At 41.2% G+C, this 23,030-nt stretch overlaps 1 protein-coding gene across 11 annotated transcripts in view; it reads right to left on the bottom strand.

The window, feature by feature from the left end:
* CAPN3 (calpain 3) overlaps positions 1 to 23,030 on the bottom strand; it is a 111,858-nt gene that overhangs the window by 68,521 nt on the left and 20,307 nt on the right. For 7 of the 11 annotated variants that reach the window (XM_075614149.1, XM_075614145.1, XM_075614147.1 and 4 more), the window contains 5 exons: positions 14,458 to 14,527; positions 7,223 to 7,341; positions 5,507 to 5,640; positions 3,687 to 3,855; positions 883 to 1,020 (listed from right to left, as the gene is read on the bottom strand). In XM_075614149.1, the coding sequence (XP_075470264.1) occupies positions 883 to 1,020; positions 3,687 to 3,855; positions 5,507 to 5,640; positions 7,223 to 7,341; positions 14,458 to 14,527 (630 nt within the window). The remainder of the gene's footprint in view (positions 1 to 882; positions 1,021 to 3,686; positions 3,856 to 5,506; positions 5,641 to 7,222; positions 7,342 to 14,457; positions 14,528 to 23,030) is intronic. The other 4 variants (XM_075614150.1, XM_075614151.1, XM_075614155.1 and 1 more) reach the window with 1 other exon arrangement.

The following is a 23,030-nucleotide window of genomic DNA, read 5'->3' as shown; positions in this document are numbered from 1 at the left end:
TTGTTTAAAAAAAAAGATCCTGTTGCCGTCAACATTTTCTTCACAAACGTGGCACAGTTTTTCACTCGTTTTACATCCAGGGGCTTTTGTAGACTATTTGGCCATAGGAGGGTTTATTCATTAATGAATTGATATGGGTTAAGTTCTGTGTATGTATGTATAATATTGGGGAGAGGATTTCGGCGCTTGCTGGGAGTTCAGTTTGTGGGGGTTTTAAATTATTTAAATACAATGTATTGGTCTCCACAGAGAAGAAGGGGGGGTCATTGGTCTAATGGTGAGTGCACAAAGAGAGTTGGAGTGCAGCTCTTTGTTAACTTGGGCACGTCCATATGTTTTCTTGTGCCTCATGGAACCACAATGACACTGTAAACTCATTAGACGCAGTAACCCATTAAGTACCAGATATACTAAGAAGTACAACTTGATAAGACACCTTTCATGCTGGAAGATACTTACGTTCCCATTCAAGTGAATAGGCTATAAAATGTCATAATAACCAAGTAGTGTGACTCCAAAAAACAAGTCCCTGCATCTAGGGTCTGGAAAGACATCTTATAACCTATTAACTTAAAGGGGCAGTATGTACTAAGCCGTACTGAAAGGTTTCTTGTAGAGTAGCACTGATGACTAAATATAGCTGTTTGTGTGTAAATTCTATGTATAGCATCAATATTTTGCCTGAGGAATGCTCCAATGGGCACCAAAAAAGTAAGAATATACATCAGATATATTTCAATAGTTCATGTCTAACTGTGGGGAATACTAATTTTATGGATCTCATGCAACCTAAAGCTATCTGATATAATAACCTACAGAAAAGTGGGTACTTTGCAGTGATCATTTTATAAGGCCACCATGCCATGCGTAGGGCATACAAACCATATCTGGCATTTTGGGCGAGCCTATGCCGTCTAAATCTGTATTGGGCCGTGAGTCACCCACATTCTGTATCATTCGCATTATTGATTCTCCCAGATCATCTGGGGGAGCAATCCCAAAGGAGAGCCCATTTTTGTCCTGGCATCAACAATAGAGCATACAGGAAAAATAAGTTAGAGAAGAATCTAAGAAAGAAGTGAAATACTTGAAAAACATTGATATTTTCCCACTAATAGGTATTGTCTTTTTTTATAAAATGATTGTTGGTGGCAGGAATAGCATCTTGATAATAACACCACAGCATATTGGATCACTTCAATTGTAAGCTCTCCGGGGCAGGGTCTCAGTTTGTCTTATGTTGTTATTTACCATTACACTTATAATATAAAGGGAAGCGTCCCAGATATGACTACAGAGTAACAAAACCTGAAGAAAGAAAAGGTGCGTGTGTCCATGTGAAGCGTGGCCACACTTCACATACAGACAAAAATCCAGAGAAGGGAACAGCTCACAAAGCATACACACTCGCGGTCTTGACATCAGGTGAACAAACGCTTGAAAATTGTCTCGTTGGTGGGAAAAAGACATACGTCCATCAAGTTCAACCTATGCTAAATTTAGACAACAGATACTTACCTTATTTCAAAGGAACATGCAAACATCCAAAAAACGACGTTTCTGGCCCACGTCGCCTTTCACCTGCCTGATTTGTAGTGTGCTGTTTCCGTCTCTGTTTTTTGGTCTGTTACACGTATACTCATTGTTTGTAATTTATTTACCGTTGGATTATAATTTTGTAATGCGCTGCGCACATTGTTGGCCTATATCATTCAAATTCTACATACATACATTATCCCAGATCCACAACAGGGTGCTAAGCTTTAGCAGTCCTCCGCTCCCATTCATATACATGGGAATAACGGCGTGCTAAAACCTTGCATCCTTTTGAGGATCTGGGCTACTGACGACAAGATCCCAATGATATACAGGCATACCCCGCTTTAAGTACACTCACTTTAAGTACACTCGCGAGTAAGTACATATCGCCCAATAGGCAAATGGCAGCTCACGCATGCGCCTGTCATCACGTCCTGAACAGCAAACCGGCTCCCTACCTGTACCGAAGCTGTGCGCAAGCGGGGAGACTATAGAGCCTGTTACAAATGTGTTATTTACATCAGTTATGCACTTATATAACGATTGCAGTACAGTACATGCATCGATAAGTGGGAAAAGGTAGTGCTTCACTTTAAGTACATTTTCGCTTTACATACATGCTCCGGTCCCATTGCGTACGTTAATGCGGGGTATGCCTGTAACACATTGAAGGGCTAGAAAACCAGCAACATACTCTGTAATCCAATTCTGGCTGCATTGACATTGAACTTATTAAGAGGGCTGGTTTTAAAGGTCTCCCTGTTGCGAAACTGGCAGAAAGCAATGTATATAATACATGACCCCTTAAATACTGTATTATGTGCATGATCACTTTACTAGAAAGAAGAACAAATATCGCAGCAGCGCTAAAACTGACTGAATCATCGTGGGGCTTCCGTATACAAAAACAGCACCGCTTCAAGTGACAAATACTGACTCCATTTATGAGAAAAGCTTTGTTATATAGAAAGCTAAAATATATTTAAAAAAAGACATACAGTACATTGCTAACGCTTGTCCAGAATCTGATATTGCTTTAATGCACTAAAATTTAGCAGTGAATTGTGTCAATTAAAGTCGTAGTAAAATGATTAAGCAAAATATGTACTGAAGTTGCACAATAAAATAGTCAAATGTACAGGCAGATATAAAGAAATAGAACAGGTGCCAAGAGCATAATGTTACTAAGGCCGCCCCTCATTTAGTAAGACTAAAAATAAAATCACCTCTCTGTGGGCAGCTGTTCATATCAGAAAATCACAGTCATTATCACCACTTTATTTGGTGGTCTCGTGAGAGAGATCAGAAATAATCAAGTGAGCAGGAGACTAACGTGTTTGGGAGTGAGAAGCAGCGCATAGTATAATATACACAATGCATCACCTAATAAGAGACACTCTTAAGCAATCGCATTGCTTTTAATATACACACATGCAATGTGCTGACCCAGGATGGAACTTAGCTAAACATATCAAGTCTAATTGTAACAGATTATTTATAGAACGATACATGCTTGATTATGACAAACAATATGAGATCTGTATTTTTTTTTAAGAGCAAACCACATGAAGGAAATACCTTGTAATTCACCCTGTGTTTGACACAACCGAGTCTATTCCTGCCAGGACCCCAATAATATGTTATGTTGCATCTGGAAAGCAGGGGGTCCCTGGAGTTGAACATTACTATTTTCACATATGGCGACCCCCTGCTTCCCGAGGTTCTGACTGGTAAAAGTAGCAGGCCAATAGAAAGCTGCAACATTATAAGTCATGCATTTTGGGACTGCTACGTGCTACCTTCACCGTTAAGTATTTCTCGAACCAGGGGCTCACCAGAGATAACAAACATATATATATATATATATGCCAAGTTGCAGCTTCAGGGGCACCCTGGTTCCCATCCTAGTAAAAAATAATAATAATCGGACAGGGGAATAGCTGCTTTAATGCCCTATAATTCACCACAGAACTCTTTAGTTTCAAAGGGGTTGATTGTATTGCATTAAAAAATACATGGTGGGCACCAAGCTGAATAACACAGAGGAGCCTTAATAACTGGACGCTCAGGACAGCTGTCTATTTACCCCCTCTCTGCCCCCCTCCCCAGCCCATAAAAGCTGTCCTGCTTTCTTTCCTTACACTTACATCGATGGAACTGCCCATGAGTGAGCCCCTCTCAAAAGCTTTTTTCATGATATTGAACAAGTCCTTGGGAGCGTCCTTAATCTCATAAAATTCGGTCACTCCGCCGGTGAAGTCCTCCATGGCTTCCGTGGTATTCCCACCTTTGAGAGCCTCGTAGGATCCATGCAACCTCAAATGGGAAAAGGATAAACAAGACACCATGTCATCACCTGGTTAGTGACCAGTTGGTGAAGAACAATAACCGATCACACAACTTATAACAAATTCAGCTGCTTAGATGTGGTCAGAGTTTTAGTGGACAGTGTATTAGAGCAATGATATTACATAATAATGTTTTTGTATGTACAGTAGGCAATCTGTCCTAGAACCAAAGTGTATGAACGCCAGGGACATCCTTAAACGGTAACATCTATGATTCATGCATTTACAGTACAGCAATTAGTTTGTAAACACAGTGAGCGAAGGCTTGTGAGGGATTTGATTTCCTCTGACCTTTCGTCTCTTGTCACTGTGTGCTCTACAAGAGTTTGCAAAGTCAATGGCCCACTTTTCTCCCCCTACTCTTATCTCTATTGGCTCTGTGATAAGAACAGAGGGGATAAGGGGAAAGAAAACAATTAATTAACTGACACTTCTCTATTCAGAGGCCATTAAGAAATGCAATTTGTAATTTGTTTTTAGAGAACCAAATAAGCCAAATATTTGCTTTTAGCATGGTTAGATTAGTTTAAGGAAGCCAAATAGATTCAATGAAACAGTTTATAAAAGGTTGTTTTTTCAGCTGGCTATGTGGGATAATTAATGTAAATAATTTTCTAGAATAGCAATACTGATTCCCTGAAAATTAATAACACAGCTCTCTTGATATATTCAGATATTGTGATGTTTACTAGTTGTTGAATTATATTATTATTGTATGAGGGGACAACTCAATGCTTTGGTAACACAGTTCACAAGATATGACACATACAAGTAACCCGGTTGCAGCTTTTTATACTGTTAATAAAGACTGCCTGCCTGCAAAAGGTAGTTGTGTGTCATATCTTATAGGGCAGTCTGATCTCCTGTGTGTGATTCTGCTAGTGTGAGATACTACATCAAACAGGCAAGAAACGGCTTCTTCATATTCTGTCAGTCATTATCTATATCAACTACTGTGAATGAACACGTGAAATGGGTTTTGCAATTTATATTTACACACAAAGAGAAAACAGTCAGATCTCCTTTGTGAGATTACCGTAGGTGAGTGTTAATCGGAACAGTTAGTAAGTAATTATGTTACCTACTTAACATGGGATGGATCAAATTCTAATCATTTAGTTTCTTTTACAGTCAACGAAAATATCCGTTAACTCTGGGCTTGGTATAAATGGTTTTGCCTAACAATTTGAATTTGATGTAAGGACCTTACATAACAAACTTCTTATGTCTTGTGCAGAAGCAAGACTGAATGTCAAGACATAGGCTGAGCTTATACTGTGTGCAATGGACCTTGCACGTGCACGCGTCAAGCACAAAGTGCAGGATCCCTTGAGGCCGCTCCTAGTGCGCACACGACAGAACGACCGCGTTTTGAAAACAAAAAAAAATGTGTCTTTTCAAGTGGCGGCTGCGTCATGTGAGCGGTTCAGCCAATCACGGTGAACCAGCTCCATGATGTCATTGCCCCCCCCGCACCCCCCATTGTCTCCAACACTATGAGCACAGATCACTTGTGCTACAGCAGCAAGAGCTGGCACTCTCGCAAGCAAGCGGAGTGTATGAGCTCGGCCATATATTGGACCCACCCAAGAATATCAGTCTGAAAGAATCTTTCTTACTTGGCATAGGCCTTTTCCAGCAGTGCACTCCAGAACTCATTAAGCTGGGAAGACTTGGTGAACACCAGTTGATTGTTAAAGGTTGGTAAGTAGTCATCAATGATCACATCCACCCAGTCTCCGTAACGCCAGAACTGCAAGAAACAAACAGGAGTACATTCAATACAACAGTTAATAATGGTGAGTGATGGACATGAGACCAACAAACAAGTTGAGCAGACCCTCTCATTAAAGGTTAGATTTAGTGGGGAAAGTAGAAGAAAGCATCCGGTGCCACAACAGACAGCAAGTTTTGAGTCCAACTCCGGTAAGGTACAAAAAAGGCTTTATTGAAGGAACACACACTAAAAACAACAGGCTACAACACAGCCTCGTCCTCTACGCGTTTCACGCTGTGATAGCGCTTCGTCTGGGAGACGAAGTACTATCACAGCGTGAAACGCGTAGAGGAGTTGGATTCAAACCTTGCTGTCTGCTGTGGCACCGGATCCTTTCTCCTACTTTCTGCTTCTTCTGCCGGATGCACGCCGCGGGAACGGAAACCAAGGAGAAGCAGGACCCAAGACAGAAGAGCTGACAGGGGTAAGCTTACTGCCCCTGAGCCCCGACTTTCATGGTGGTCCCCCTTCATTCTCTGTTTGGTTGTTCCCACGCACAGTCACTCACACCACTTGGTATTGTATTTACCCAGCGTCACGCCTGAGTGCATGACAGTGATACATTTCTAGATTTAATGGGGCCCACTTATTAAACTGCAATAAAAACATTTCTGCACGAAAACAGTCATGATCACATGGAATTGCATCTCACCGTATTCATTAAACAGCTCTCGCAAGTCTAAACCATGTGAAAATTGTATTTTTATACACAACTTGGCTCTGGCTATGCAATGGTATGCAATATGTAAATTGAGCACGCAAATATACTGAACTTTTGAAATTAGGTATTCAAAGGCTATTTAAGAAGATGATATTATTATAATTGACTTACTTCCCTTCAGTGAATATATTGAAAAGCCTGATCATTGTCACATCAAAATGCGCTTTTGCATTTCATAGCTCACAGTTTAATAGATAGGCCCTAATGGCTAAAAAAAACTTTCCGGTAAAGGAATATAAAAAATACAGGACTTCTTTTTTTCATTTTTTTACTACTTACTATAAAGGGCATGAGGGTTAAGTATCAAAGTCTTACGGCTGTACAACTGAACCCAAAAATTCACCTCATTACTCAAAGCAAATAATTTAATGGTATTCTATGGGACCGGTCTTTAATAAATCTGGTGATACTGTATAGTTTTGCCACAGTTTTTCAGCTGGGAGACTTTGACATCCCCACCCCCCTTACACTCTCTTAGATTGCTACTCTCTTCCATTTATAGTTTACTTATATCTATCTAAAAAAAAATCGGTCCCTTTGCTGTGTTTGCCTCCTGATTGCAAACTCTTCCATCCATCCATCCATTTACAGGACAGAGTACTCCTCCTCTATGTCCGCATCACTGCTTCAAGTGGCTTGAAACCAGTGTCAGCTTCTTTAGACTTTAGGCAGGTCACTATCTCCCGCTTCTTAAGCAACAACCATTAAAGAGTAAGCTCTATCGAGCAGAGACATTGGGCATGAAAAAAAAACAACCTACCACACTGCATTACTATAGCAAAGTATTATTTGTTCTCTATAATAATACATAATAAATATCCCAACAAGCGAGCACACCTGAAAGTGAAATATCCCAGCATAGTTGTCAACAAAGTTCTGCTCTGGAGGTATGACACGGAAAAGTAGTTTTTCATTGAGAGTGAGACAAGCGATGGCAGCCAAGAACCAGCAGTCCCCTGGAAAGTCAAGAAAAAGAATAAGCAGTGAAAAGAGAGAGCGTACAGATTTGTACAGCATTTTTCAATATTAATCTTCATGTTACATAGTTACGTAGTTACATAGTAGCCCATCAAGTTCAACCTATGCTAAATTTAGACGACAGATACTTTATCCTATATTTGCACAGCTGAACCCCGTTATAACGCGGTGCTCGGGGGCCACAGAATGAGACCGCATTATAACCGGGATCGCGGTAACAAAAAAACAAAATGGCCGCCGCGATCAGTAAAAGTATCAGACTCGGCACGCTGGAGAGCGCATGTGAGGAACGTGCGCACTAACACTTTCCCAGGCTTTCACCCGAATCTTCTGCTCCCCCTCCTGGGGCTCGGGGCAGCCCTTTCTGGGCGACCCTCAGCTTGTTTAGCCCCCCCGAAGGCGGAGAGCAGCACGGCTCTCATGTCTTTGCCGTCATCCCCGCTCCACCTCCCCCCTCCGCTGCCGCCGGCTCCTTCCCTCCTTCCTTCTCTTTCATGTGCTCGGCCTCCCCAGAGGTCTCCGGCCGCACCCGTCTCTGGGGGAGCTGGAGGCTCTCTCCGGCCGCTCCATGTCTCTGGGCCAGTGCGGGGGATGCTCTGCTGCGGCTCTGGGCGCTGGTCCTCGGATTTACCGTAATGCGTGAACTAGCAGCGCTATGCCCATCACCGCCTCATTGTAACTGGAGCGCTGCTGCGCGCAGAGTCTGAGGATGGCATTCAGTGCAGAGAAAATCAGGGACCAAAGGCGTTAAGGAAGGAGGGGGAGTGCCTAGGGGCGGCGGATTTGCAGGCGGTTCTTCTAAACAAACCGCTTGTGAGATGTCCAGTTCGAGATATCCTTACATTTAGAATAAACCCTGACACCTACAGTAGTTGGTATGCTCAGCAGATGTCTTCTCCTGCTGAGTCAGAACTAGGTACTGTTTAAATGAATGGAGCACAACTCTCCTCCAACATGGACCTGGTGGCCTCATAGAATATTCAAGTAAGTGTGTGTCCGTTCGTTCGCAATAAAATTTTTGGGGGAATTTTTTTTTTTTTGAGATATTCTAAATCGGGAGCCATGCTCAGCTCGCGTTGTAGTGGATCGTGCTATAGCGGGGTTGAGCTATACTTACAGTATATTGATCCAGAGGAAGGCGAACAAAAAACTCCAGTAAATATCATCTAATGATATCTCATAAGGGGAAAAATACATTCCTTTCTGATTCAAATATTGGCAATCAGATTACTCCCTGGATCAACAGGTATACCTTTCTTTTCTACAAAGATGTCCAACATTTTTTTAAACATATCTATTGTATCTGCCATCACAGTCTTCATGGGTAATTAATTCAACATTTTAACTGCCCTTACTGTAAATAACCATTTCCCTTTGTTCCTGGTGAAATCTCCTTTCCTCCAACCTTAAGGGGTGACCCCGAGTCCTTTGTTCTGCCCTTGGCATGAATAGTTCTTTTGAAAGCTCCTTGTACTGCGCCTGAATATATTTGTATATAGTTATCATATCCCCTCTTAGACGCCTCTATTCTAATGTAAACAAATCTAATTTAGCTATCCTCTCCTCATAAGTTAGGCTGCGCTTATAATGACGGCGCCGGCGACAGTTGCTGGAAAAATCAAATTGAGTTGACTTCCGGCGATTGCGACCAAGCCATCGCGCCCATCGCGTCGCTTCTGCTATAAGCGCACGTGACGGCGGCAATACATTTGTTTTTCCGCGACATTGCGCCGCTATCGCCGTTGCCGGCACTGTAAACGCAGCCTTAGATTATCCATCCCCTTCATTAATTTGGTGGCTCCTCTTCACTCTCTCTGGTTCCATAGTGTATTTTCTACGGAGTGGTGCCTAAAATTGTACTTCATATTCCAAGTGTGGTCTTACTAATGCACATCTTACTAATGTCTCAATACAAAATAAATGATTATGGTCCATATTTTTCAAACGGTGCTATTCCCATAGACAGTGGTCGACAAATCACCCAAACATCTACTCGCCGAACCAAAAAATGTACTTGCCACCTAGTCCCGCCCCCCAACCACGCCCTAGTCCCGCCCCCAACCTGCCCTAGTCCCGCCCCCAACCCGCTCTAGTCCCGTCCCCAGCCCCACCACCTATAATAAAACTTACACACATATATATACATATATATCTCTCTGTCAGCCTTACACATTCATATAGTATCTCTGAAACATCATAAGGATAGGTTTATTGGTTCATCTGCTTTACATAACAGTTACTGAGCCCCTACCAATTTTCCAATTAGTGCAGGTATAATACACCCCCCAGTGTCAGTCTGGACATCACCCTCCATTGAATGGTGGGTGAATGTGTAAGGCTGACAGAGAGAGATATATATGTGTAAGTTTTATTATATTCACACCAGGGATTTGGGCACCCAGCTTACCTCTATAGTAAAGGTAAGTATGATGCTAGCTTTAGCCAGATTTTAATTGCACTACTCACATAAGCTCATGCCCCCTTCAGGGCTTTTACACCTTTTTCATCTGTCCATGGGACAACTATTACATATATCGTATATATATATATCACAACAAAAAGAAAAAATGGCGCCAACCTAAACCACTAAATGAATATAAATGATGAAAAAAACCCTATACTATACAAGGTGGAGAAACATAGTATAAACAATACACAAACATATAAAAATAACAGATGAAAAGTCCAGAAAAAATATATAATAAAAAATATATAATAAAAAATATACAAATCCTAAAAAATGCTCCAATTGCTATCCAAAAGAGTCTCTGCAGCCCGATTGAAGGGAACACCACTTCCTTGAAGATATCTATAAAAACAGAAAAAACAGGCGCACTCATAGCGTAAAAGGTATAACAATATATTTATGGAGTCAAGGATTTAAAAATGCACACTCACAAACATAGCTTAATAAAAAGCATTTTTGAGTAAAACTCAGCCAGCCAGACGCAGGAACCCGGTAGCAGATGACTTTGGTATAGTGTCTGGTGTAGGTACACTGCAGCAGCCTCTATGGACACCTCCGGTCGACTTTTTCCAGTCGAATTCACTGACGTCACTGAGTTCTCGCGGTATCTGGAGCTGAGTACTCACTGTGTCACGCAAGATTGAGAGGAAGGCGGCGTCCCTCGTGTTCCCCGGGCTCCGGAGGTGTCCATAGAGGCTGCTGCAGTGTACCTACACCGGACACTATACCAAAGTCATCTGCTACCGGGTTCCTGCGTCTGGCTGGCTGAGTTTTACTCAAAAATGCTTTTTATTAAGCTATGTTTATGAGTGTGCATTTTTAAATCCTTGACTCCATAAATATATTGTTATACCTTTTACGCTATGAGTGCGCCTGTTTTTTCTGTGTTTATATATATATATTTGTATCCCCCTGAGGAAGGTCCCATTCTGTAGGACCGAAACGTTGGGTTTCTGGATGTATTTTTGCTTTCACTAATACACTTTGATTTTCAACATTGAGTGCTGTCTCTTGTTTACCAATCCTTGGAACGGTAACGTATAACTACATTCTCTATATGGGACGTGCACCTGTGGCTTACCAGCACCTATTGGAGTGCCAACTGCCTTATCTGTATATATATATATATATATTTATATATATATATATATATATATATATATATATATTAGGTAACTGCATTAACGGGTATGCCTTCATGTGGCACGCAGGCTTACAAATGCTTAGGCCAATGGGTTTAACAAAATACCCTTTTTCATGAGTGTGTATATATATATATGTCAGTGTAATAAGGCACTCCTATTAAATTAAGACCAAGGTGTCATGAATGTGAGGATAAATACAATATCAAAGAGGAGATCCAGCACATTTGAGATGTTCATAAATTCATGTTTATTAAAGTGATTGACGTTTCAGTCCCCGTTGGGACCTTTATCAAGATACAGAACAGGTGAAGTCTCCAAGACCAAAAAGAGTCTCACTATTGGCACAGTACTGGAGAAGAGCGAGGGAGGGGGAGTTAGGCAGCTTCAGATATCCTGTTATGCAATAGAGACCATAATGGGAGGAGTATTTGCAGCTGGGGGAAGAAGAGAAGCCTGTACACGATCCCATAATCTCAGGTTTACAAATGCGTGAGAAAGAAAAATATGTAGAACCAGGGATAGAGGTCTCATGCTGACTGGTGTCTGTATAATACAATAGCTAATGCATTATGTTTTGATGGGAAAGTGCCTGACTCTTTTGCCTTTGTCTGTATAAGCTAACCCAATTTGTAACACTAAACAAACAAGTAGATAGTCTGTAGTTGCAGAACAGTGAAAACGCATAACATTTTCCCCCTAGAATTAACTTTTATCTCCTTCATACCAAAGTAATTATTTACATTTTACATGTAAGCCAAATTGGAAGCCAAGGGGTGAATAGTTGTGTTAATATAGGCTTCCTGGTATGAAAATGTACCCCACATCGATAGGTGCATCTGCCCCAAATAGCAGATGGAAAAATTGAGTCTTTTTTTCAAAAGAAGGGTCTTTGCACCCCTCTTCTTTGATAGGATAAATACACTTCATATTAGTAGTGAAGTTAAAAAAATATATATACCGTAGCTCACTAACAACACGTGACCCTACGTGTTTCTTCCGTCTCAGCGGATTTCCGGCTCCCCTGATGAAATCAGCTGAGACTGAAGAAACACGTGGGGTCACGTGTTGTTAGTGAGCCACCGTAGCTGTACGCGTGTGCATCTCAAAACCAGAGAACAAAGGCTGCTGCTGTCTGTTCGGCTGATGGGAGCCTAAGGAATAAGAACTACTCTCTGCGTATGCCGGTTGCCGGAGGACGATACAAGCGGCGACACAGTCAGTGGAGTTTTGGAGAAAAACATCCCACGACGGATCTGGCAGAGCGGCGTTCCGGTGTCACATGTCGGCGCATGAGTTTACTCATACCATGCTTTTTATTCACGGCTCTATTGTGATTTTTTAATCGTAAAAAAGTCCTAAATATTAAATTTTTTACAATTTGATATCACACTAGGATCGGGCACTTTCTTCTTCTTTAAATATATATAATATATATGAATTCCTACTTCCTTTTGGGTTTTTAAATGTGTGGCTCCGAGCAGGCATGTCCCCCTGAAGAAGGTCCCCCAGGGCAGCAGTACGCAAACTGGAGAGCGCGCCCCCTAGGGGGGGGGAGAATTTTTAGGGGGGGTGCGGTGGTTACAGTGGCCCCGTGCTCTTCCCCACAGCATTTAAATTAAATGCCAGGGGAGGCGTGAGGCCTCTGTAACTCACTTGCCAGCTGGGTCTTCGGCGACATGTCACCATGGCAACGCAGCATCAAATGATGCCACAGGGTAATGTGACGTCACGCGTCACCATGGCAACGCACGTCAAATGACGCGATGGGGTGACATGACGTCACATGACCCGCAACATCATTTAACGCCAAGCCATTGGGAGAGTGGGGGCGCGAACGCTGCGGCTCCCGGGAAGGGGGCCGCAGCTCAAGAAGGTTGCGCACCCCTGCCCCAGGAGACTGAAACGTCAGGCATACGTGTGCTTTTTGGATCCAATAAACCACTTATATGTGATTATCTCGTGCTGTGTCGGTATATTGGATCTCTAAGGATCCTTAAAGACTCTCTGTCTCTCTCTGTCTCTCTCTGTCTCTCCATACATACATACATACCGTCCGAAAGTGCATTTACAGCAACTTTTTTCACCGTATTAGTCATTTGAAAAAGGTGCAACACAGTGGCTATTTTTAAGTCCCCCAAAACAATAGCCTACTTTAGTATTTCTCAGAAAACAGTAAAACAAAAATGATTGTAATAAATTGTGTGATTGGGATTAAAATGGAATGGTCATTTTCGTAATAAAACAAAAAATATGGTCTAAGTACGACTTTATCTTTTGCCGGATCCGTCTCTGCGAAAACAGATTTTGTGGTCTTACAAATGGTACAGTGTAATAAATATAAAACAGGTTGCATGCAGACATAGCGCCTGTTATGCAAAGCTCATTACCGTTAACGCACGCCATCTGTAACCGCGAGATTTGTTTGTGATAAACCCTACAAATTAAAACTTGTGTTAAATAAAAGCAATATCAGGGGGGTGGTCGGCCTGTTAACGCGATCACACTTTGAATAATTGGCACTACATCTATACAAGCAGTCTGTGGATGTATGGTGCCATGTAGGGTACAGCCATCTAGAGACATCACTTCAAGAATAGCTCCCTCCTAAAGTGTAGATAAGTTTCCATGGGAACAAGATATCATATATTTTAGCTACAACCATTCATTCCGAGCCAGTGTTACTAAGGGGCGCCAGGAGACACCTTCACTAAGATTCCCTAAAGGTCATTAATAATGCCTATTATCACCCATTTAATACCCTATTCATTCAACATTGGGCCCAGTAGACATGGTTTACAGGCCCCCAGAAAGGGTCAAGGCAGTTAATTAGGAAGCAATATATATTCTGATGAATCTGGCCCTTTATGGTCTATCCACTTGAACTGGTCTCTTGCAGTGATATAGAAGGCTTCCAATGAAATAGTACCACGTAGTAAAAATGGACATATACTCTTCTAACAAATGTGAAAGTCCTACACATATACAGTATATGTATCATTTAGTCAGATATTGTGTCTTTTGATCTATGGTGGTGATATGTTAATGTGATTTTAACAAAATATTTGTTTATTAAAGCAGATGTCCGTACTGCTTGCTGTTTCCTTTTATTACTTACTAGAGCTGATCTGTGGCCCTCTTCCTGCAGGGACCACCCAGTTCCTGAGCAACTCGTGGTTTTGTCCTCTGAGCAAGAATACAAATCCAGTAGATACAACATGACCTGCGAGATCAGGGCTCGCTCTGGTGGAAGTCAAAAGAAAGCTGGGATGTCACACGCGGTTTTCTATTGATATTCTTGGTGGCCATATTTGTCATTTGTGTTCAGAAACGAAAAAAAACTATATCCCTTTTTACCAAGAACCAGCGTGTCTCCGGAGGTTGGGTGACCATGGACCATCTCTGAGGAAACCCCTGGTTTAGGTAAGGCAAAAAAAAAATCATTTTAAAGTGGGGTAACTGCTTTAAATGAAGGAACTTCTCACCTAAATCTCCTTGACAGATGTCAGTTCTGTTTGCTCCTCCAATGATAAACTGAGGATTCTCACATATTTCCTGTAAAAGAAAAAGAAAATATGAAACGTATTTACTGTATGCAGTGAGCATGTACATGATGGGACGATACCAGCTATCCCACTGGCTTGTTGCATATCTGAATTCTGACTTTAAAATGAGCTGGTGTATACACTTATAATGAAGCCTATATTTAAATGTCTTTTTAAAAATGTCAATGTACGGTCATTTGTAAAATGCACCGAAAAATTGCGTATAAATCTCCACCCCCTCCCCCCCCCCATTTTTTATTTTATTTTTCAAATGGTGACAATTTCCAAAATGACATTAGATGGGAGGGGGGGGGGGGGATTTGTGTTATAATTATCAATCATGAGTCTGACTGTATCAAGTGATTCAGTTACATTATTGCATAAAACATTGTGGTTTGCATTTCGGAGAAAGAGAATTGCACAAATACAGCAGATAGAAAAAGCTTCCTTATTTTATTGCAGTTACCAAAGCTAATGCCAATTTTTGTCAGAAGAGTATTTTGATGATTTTGAGATAACAGGGACCAACTACAAGATTGCACAACCCACGTGTTCTTTATTGAACGAGGGCTAATTGACACCCAATTAATGGATGCAGAAATGGTTCTTCTGTCTAAGACATGGGTCTCAAACTCAGTCCACAAGGGCCACCACAGGCCAGCTTTTATGGATATCCCTGCTTCAGCACAGGTGGTTCAATCAGTGGCTCAGTCAAAGACAGCCACTCATTGTGCCACCCCTGCTCTAAGAAATCTGTAAATGTTGAGAAAGATAAGGTGCTGTTCCATACACAAAAACTTCCATTGCGTGTACACAATTGGTAAAAAGATACTGTAATACGGCCAATGATAATACTCTGCTACTGGTATAATCATGAGAGCAGTATACATGAAGAGAATTTTCAGTACTCGATATATTATGCATTACTAGTGACATCTGTCCAATAAAAGGCAATTAAATCAGTGTATACAGTATTTGGTTTAGTGCAAGTCTATGCAGGAGAAGAATATTTAGCCCGAAGTCAGAAAAGACAGACTAGCAGAATATGTCATAGATGGGAGCAAACTATGGGCTTTGTTTTCAAAGTCTTTGAGCTACAAATGTGGTGAAAAGAAAGTTTAGATTTAGCAAGGAAAATAATTCTCACTGAAAGCAATAGGATAATTTATTTGACAAACCTGGTGTTGATTTTGGTAAACCGAACTTTCCGGCCAGAACACTTTGACCCATAACTTGTTTAGGCCCATATTCACAAAGCAGTCTTAAACTCAATGGGCAGTAAGGTATCTTTCAGCACTGGAGGGACACTTATAGCACCTGACTTCTTACTAAATATGGCCCTGGTCTCAGATTCATTCATTTCTCCAAAGCGGTGGATGTTAAGGCACTTCCCAAAAGCATCACAGAAAGAAGATTTTAACTTTGTGCTCATCACACATTATTGCACATATTTACTAAGTGGTGTTATTCCATAAGAAACAGTCCGGTGCCACAAGGCACACTACAGGCCATTCAAGGGAAAGGGTTCCAAAGCAACTTTCAGAGCTGGAAGGAACTTATGGAATTGCACTGCACTGCTTGGCTCTTATTTTTGTAACTTACATATTTTTACTACTGAAGTAAATATCTCTAGAACAGCAGAAGCAAGGGCCACTTCCTTCTATATGTAAGAGGAAACAGTTGGTGACATGGTTTGACTATTTTCAATCCACTGATCTTGTACTTTCACATAGGGCATACAACAAACAGAAATGGAAGCTTTGACATTAAATATTCACTTTTGCATCTACCAATGTTTCATGTTGTTTCATATTTATACTATTAAAAAAAAACATTTATTTGCAGCCACCCAGCTTTTTCACCAACAACTTTGGACTGTGCAGTTTTCTATCAGAAACGAAAATAATTTACACAAAATCATGCAGCCCCCAGCAATTACATGCCTTCTGTACATGTAGCTGCGAGTACAGATGTAGTATGAGCTGTGCAAGTTTATATTCACATACACTATATAGTATAATGGAATATATTTATTAATATTTGTCTATAAGACACCTATTGCTGCCAGAAGTCACCTCACAGCCCAACCACTTGAATGAGCCATAAAGTCTGTTCCAGTAAGGTACCATATGGAATACCACTGCTTAGTGAAACTGGTCAATCATGTACTGTATATTAGACCCTTGAGTCTGAGATCCAGGGAACTGACAGATCTGGAAATATCAGTGTTTGTATCCACCGGACAAGAATATTTCAGCATGGGTCAGTCTCAGTCCGACGGCCAATACAATGCCACAATGTCATTGAGAGATGCCATGGTGGCTTGACCTTGGAGCCTAAGAGGAAGCTCCCCCTCCCTCCCTGTGCACACCTCCTCGTAAACTTACATATAAATAAATAACCACACAGCGAAGGTCTGGAGGTACAACGGCCATGGCTTTAATTCAAACAGATAATGTACCTCTATAAGTGCCAACTCTGCCAGCATGCTCACCCCCGGGTAAAGGCCGATGGTACCCAAACCATGTCCCGCAAGATCCACAAAACTGGGCATCCCACGGCCCAGCCATTTAGCGAGACTGGGCCCTGGGAATCGCGCACAAATGAGCCCTGCCGATTCACCACCTCCAGCCACCACAGGGCTTTTTCACACCATAGAGCCCCCATCTGGCAAGGTTAAAGCGCACTTACATCCCCAACAGCAACTGTGATGAAGGCAACACACACCTTGATATGCCCACCTCAACCATATGAGATATGAAAGTCTTTCCTTCATTTTCTTCTATATATATATTATGTTATGCACCATCCCGACTCTTGCATTCTTCTCAAGGATGTCTTCTTTCTACCCCCTTTTTATCTAAAGCCCTCTCCCGCCTTAAACCTTTTTCACTGACTGCCCCACACCTCTGGAATGCCCTTCCCCTCAATACCCGACTAGCACCCTCTCTATCCTACCTTTAAGACCCACCTTAAGACACACTTACTTAAAGAAGCATATGAATAGCACTGGGGATAATACTGGACATATGATACATAAAGCCTGGCCCCCTGCAGACGCACTTACCAGAACTCCCTCCTACTGTCTCTGTACGTTCTACCTACCTACCAATTAGACTGTAAGCTCCTCGGGGCAGGGACTCTTCTTCCTTAATGTTACTTTTATGCCTGTAGCACGTATGCCTATGACCTGTTATTTATACTATCTGTTATTTATTTGATTACCACATGTATTACCACTGTGAAGCGCCATGTACATTAATGACGCTATATAAATAAAGACATACAATACAATATATATATATTGCTATGCAAAAATGAAAATTAAGACATGCAAATGAGCATACAGTGATATTTCCATTTGCTATATGCTTTGCTGTGGAGGGTTTTTGTCACTTTTTTTACCCACCATAACTTAACTAAGTATGGTAAAACCGATTCCTGCTTCATTTTTACATAGCCAGTACAACTAACCCCACACTGAAGAGACCCATTAAGGTTGAAACAGTCTGTCTGTGGGTGGGTTTACTGGCTATGCATCTTAACCCTGGCTGTGCTCAAAGCTGTGACCATGCAGCAAGCTTAAGCCTATAGGGGAACCATGTTGAATGGTTTTGAAGCAAAAGGTGGCACTGTGTGCTCATTTGCATGTCATTTCCCTGAATCCCTTGCTGAAGTGGAAGTTCTGTGTGCTGGGTGATAATGGTGAAAGGTGGGGTTGCAGACCTGTCTAAGACATGCAAATGAGCATACAGTAATATTTCCATTTGCTAAATGCTTTGCTGTGGAGGGTTTTCGTCACTTTTTTTTACCAACCATAACTTAACTAAGTATATATATATATATATATAACACAAAAAGAGAAAAGGGGGTCTTAATGAAAGCACTCAAAATTAACGTGAGAAATAAGAAAATGGATTTTATTAGCAACACATAACAATAAAAGATTAAAACATACCAAACCACATACCAAAAAGACTGCTGATAAGAAATAAAAAGAGTTGCATCAACATATAAGTTAACCCAAAATATAAAGCATAAAAAGTCAGAGAACGTAATAGTGCACACCCAGGGGAAAAATAAATTTCCCCTAGTGATGCAATGAAGATCTGCCGATCATCAATGAAATTTTACTCAGACATGCAATATATATACAGTATATATACTTCTTGGCAGGTAGCAGACTGCTTTCCCTCCCTCCTTTAAATACTCCCAGCCCAGCCCCCCCCCCTCCTCTCCTCCCCCCCACATCATACCGTGATACGGTGGGGAAGGGGGTGGAGGAAGGGAAAGCAGTGTGTGGTCCTGCTGCCACAGATGAGGAGAGGGGAACCTGTCAGGTGCCCGTTGCCAAGGGACTCCAGGCTGCTTTCTCGTTGTGACCCCTCATGGCCATATTGAGGCTTTTTTTTAAATACATTTGGAGGAATTGGCAGGACCCCAGCAGCCAAACCAACTTGTCCCCCTCATTCAAGCACTGAAAAAAAAAAAACAATTTTATGGGGGATTGCTGCTTTAAAAAGTACTTATTTTTAGGAGTAACCCAGGAGCACTTGGTAAGTTACAATGCTTACAAGAGGTAGTTAATGAGCCAAACGCCTCTTTTATATATACTGTATACCTCCTTCACAGGCAGGGGTCGAATTGGTTTAGTTAATAGAACTGTACCTGGCATTAAAAAAATCTTAATTTATTTTACTTTGGGGAAAAGCTTTTTTTGACGATATTGTAGAAACATGTACAGTATGTGTGCTTAGAAAGCAAAAAAAATACAAATAAATGTTATCTTTAAATAGAAAGTGGAACCATTGGTCTGTCAACAAACATGTAGTGGTACTCTGAGGTTTAAAGCACTCCTTCCCCCTAGTACCATTACACTTTCACCACTGATACTGGGACTTAAATTGTAACTATGCACGTACTACTGTAGACTGCAAGATAACAAAACAGATAGCAGAATTTTGGAAGCATTAACAGTTCAGTGGCCACTATGGCTACCACAGGGACTAACTAAATCTTTGCTGTTATAAGCCAATGGTTCCATTTAATATGTAAGCAAAAGACTTTTCCAGAATGCATTTAGACAGCTTCATGGCTTATTTCCAAATGCTACGAGTCAGCTGTTGGCATATCGAGTGTTAGCACTGGCATTTTTAACAGTCGTCCCATAATTAACATATGCTAAATGCCTTTGTAAATGTACGTTCAACCGCGTTTCTTGCAGTAATTGGTGCTGCTTAATTATTTTCTAGAAAAAAAGTAATCAAGTGTAAACCTTCTACTGCTCAAAATGTCAATCCCCCAGTAAATCAGGAACTAGGAAACATCCACTCTATGGGGAGGTGAGCTAAGCCCCGTTAAATCAGGGGAAATAATGCCAGGTTACCTAAATAGTTAACGGATGTTATTTTCTCTGAATTTAACAGGTAAATGTTTCCACTAAATTAATTATATGCAAAAAACAACAGCTGTTGTTTAACTCAGTAGGGTTAACGTTAGGTTAATTTACGACTCCCTTGCGTTGGCTTCAGATAACCTGGCGTTTATTCCTGTCTTACCTAAAAGGGACGGCAGTTCCGTTCAGACCCTGAAATATGGGGGGGAGTGAAGGGGAGTTATTGTAGTAACGTCCCAAAAGAGCACACCTGAGATACATGTGAGGTATGGTAATAGGAGTTATTCAAATATACTTTAAATATCCTATTAACATATCTCCCAGGTATCTCAAGTGTGCTCTTTTTTAGCGGATGTGTCTCTTGGCATCTTGTTTGAAGGGAGGTTTCAGGGCGTATATATATATATATATATATATATATATATATATATATATATATATATATATATATATATATATATATATATAGCAGTTGGAACTATGCTAGTGTAGGTATTTAGGTATAAATAATGTTAGGTTAAGTCCCTGTGATAACCTGAAAAGCCTTTAGTGGATATGCAATGTCATTTATTTATAAAATGTGTTACCAGGAAGTAATACATTGAGCGTTACCTCTCGTTTTCAAGTATGTCCTGGGCATAGAGTTAAGATGACAAAAGTAATACATGGTTACAAATACATAGTTACATAAGTGAGCAGGGTTATACATTACATACAAGACATTGCATGCACAGTTAGAGATAATATATATTATAGGCGTATGTAACACTTACAGACCAGATTAAAATGTGAGACAGCTTTAGCTGTGAAAGAACTGGTGGTGGCTGTGAGAGTCTCCGGTAGAATGTTCCAGTTTTGGGGTGCATGGTAAGAGAAGGAGGAGCGGACGGATAGTTTGCTGAACCTTGGGACCAAGAACAGTCTTTTGGAGTCAGATCTCAGATGATAAGTGCTGCATATTAGGGGGAACGCCTCTTTGCACATCATTATCACAAACACCGGAAACAAAATAACCATAATGTACATTATTTAAGGAGTAGCATTGGGTTAACGTTGGGTTATTTGCTTTTGTGGATAGGTGGTAGGATTAACATAATATTCATATAGGCTAATAGGTTAACTAAGATAACCACATTTAGTGCACCTGGCCCTATATTTTTTTAGATCCAAGGGAGAAACTGCTCACCGACAGTAGAAACAATGAGGGTAATGTGACGGTCGGAGGTAGCTGGCCTACATTAATAAAGCTGAAGCCCGGTCGGTTGTCTCTATAGACCATAGGTAATGGGCCAAGATGGTTAGCTCTTGGGTCCAGTAAGGTAAAACCATGTATTTTCTGTAACCATGTTCCCATATACGGTCCCCTGCAGGGTTGTGGGATAGGAATGCCAAGTAGGGTTGTGATTTCCCCCAAAAGATAGCTGCAGGAAAGTGACTTTGGGAGCAGAGAAGCCGGGGTGATTATTAGGGAACCCCTATAGTCAGCCCCATGTGTATTTGGGCAGGAATCCACACCCCAATGTATTAAAGGGATTTTTTTGTGTTTTCCCCTTTCCAGGCCTGCAATCAAGCTGGGATTTCTGTGCATGAGTTTAAAGGAGCATTATGCGGAGAAAGTGGTGTCAGAATGTGCATACCAGGTCGGGGACCAGAGTTACCAGTTCCCCCCGATAAATGTTTTATCTGCAAGCTCTTGTACCGCGACGTCATAACCCGCAATCATACGCCATCCACCTTGAAGTCCAGCATCAGGTAAAAAAAATCTTCTTTCTTTTATCTTCTATCACCCACCGTCTTCTTTCTTCATCTGTCATTATTTTCTTCTTTAATCTTCTTTCTTCATCTGTTAATCCAAAGCCCCATGGTACATCCAGAACAGTATGTTCTCTCGTTGGCTTCTTGAGGTAAAATGAGACGTACAGGCACTAAATATGGATTTACGCCAGGTACCTGTGACGTCACATTTTATAGTCAGATGGTATAGCTCCAATCCGATTGGACGCTGTATCATGTGCCCGCCTCTTTTTTTTTTTTTTTTTTTTTAAAGCCTGTGATGTTATCTCCAAGGGAGGTACGTCACATCCTTAAAACCACATGGCTATATCACATGGTATTACAGCCAACGGAATTGAAGACAATCCCATTGGTTGCTGTACCATGTGATAGGTCACATTGGTTCAAAAGGATGTGACGTCACTTTAAGAGATGATGGCACATCCTTTTCAACTAAGGATATATAAAATGCACTGTATATAATTTGTGTGAGACTGTGTCTAGAGGATAATAAAGCTGCTATTTCGATTAATAAAGTTCTTGTCCACCATCATTGCTTACTAGCACCTAGCCTGCCCCCTGACAAGGTAGCATAGGCTGAGCACAGCCATGTACTTAAGCTATTTGATGTCAACTCCTTAAGAGCTGGACTAGGACAGTTACAGTTGGTCCAGCTGCGGAGACCCCCTCATATCCATAGATATGTAAAAAAATAATAGGAGGGTCAATAAAAAAACCAGAAGAGGGAACGTAACCTTTAAGTTGGTACGTTCTTACTTTGACTTTAACAGTAATAGACTATGGAACCATGTGGGGAAAGTATAGAACGGGGGTTCTATGGGCCAATTGTGTAAATCTATTTATGTTACAGTACGGTACCTCTCAATATAACCAATTAAATAATTTACTATGATTCTAAGTTGTTGTTTTTTTTAGACTTTTGGAGATAGAAAAATGATTACTTTCTCCTTCAGGGAATTATGCTTTTGATTGAACATATACAATATGAGATCTGGGAAAATATAAAAAATACAACTACAACTTTTTGGGATGAACTGCACTTTTCAATTCCCATCTACAACGTAAAAATGATTCACCCCTGACCCCAGCAAGTGTAGAAATGCTGCAACATTCTCTGCTCAGTCAGTTCTGACGTTACAAAAGTAGTAAGGCAAAGCTTATACTCCTCGCGCGCGTGACGGAGCGTGTGTATGTGCCGTACGCCTGCCACTGGCGCGATCTGTGCTCTGTGCAGTCTGCGATTTTCAGGAGATGAGGAGGTGTGGCCTGGGCGTGGCAGTGACGTTACGTGAGCCCTTCGTCCTCATTAACTGAACTGCTCATG

The sequence above is a fragment of the Ascaphus truei genome, chromosome 9, assembly GCF_040206685.1.
Source record: "Ascaphus truei isolate aAscTru1 chromosome 9, aAscTru1.hap1, whole genome shotgun sequence".
NCBI classification, from domain to species: domain Eukaryota; kingdom Metazoa; phylum Chordata; class Amphibia; order Anura; family Ascaphidae; genus Ascaphus; species Ascaphus truei.
Note: the sequence above shows the minus strand (reverse complement) of the source record. Positions and strands in the feature narration are given on the sequence as shown.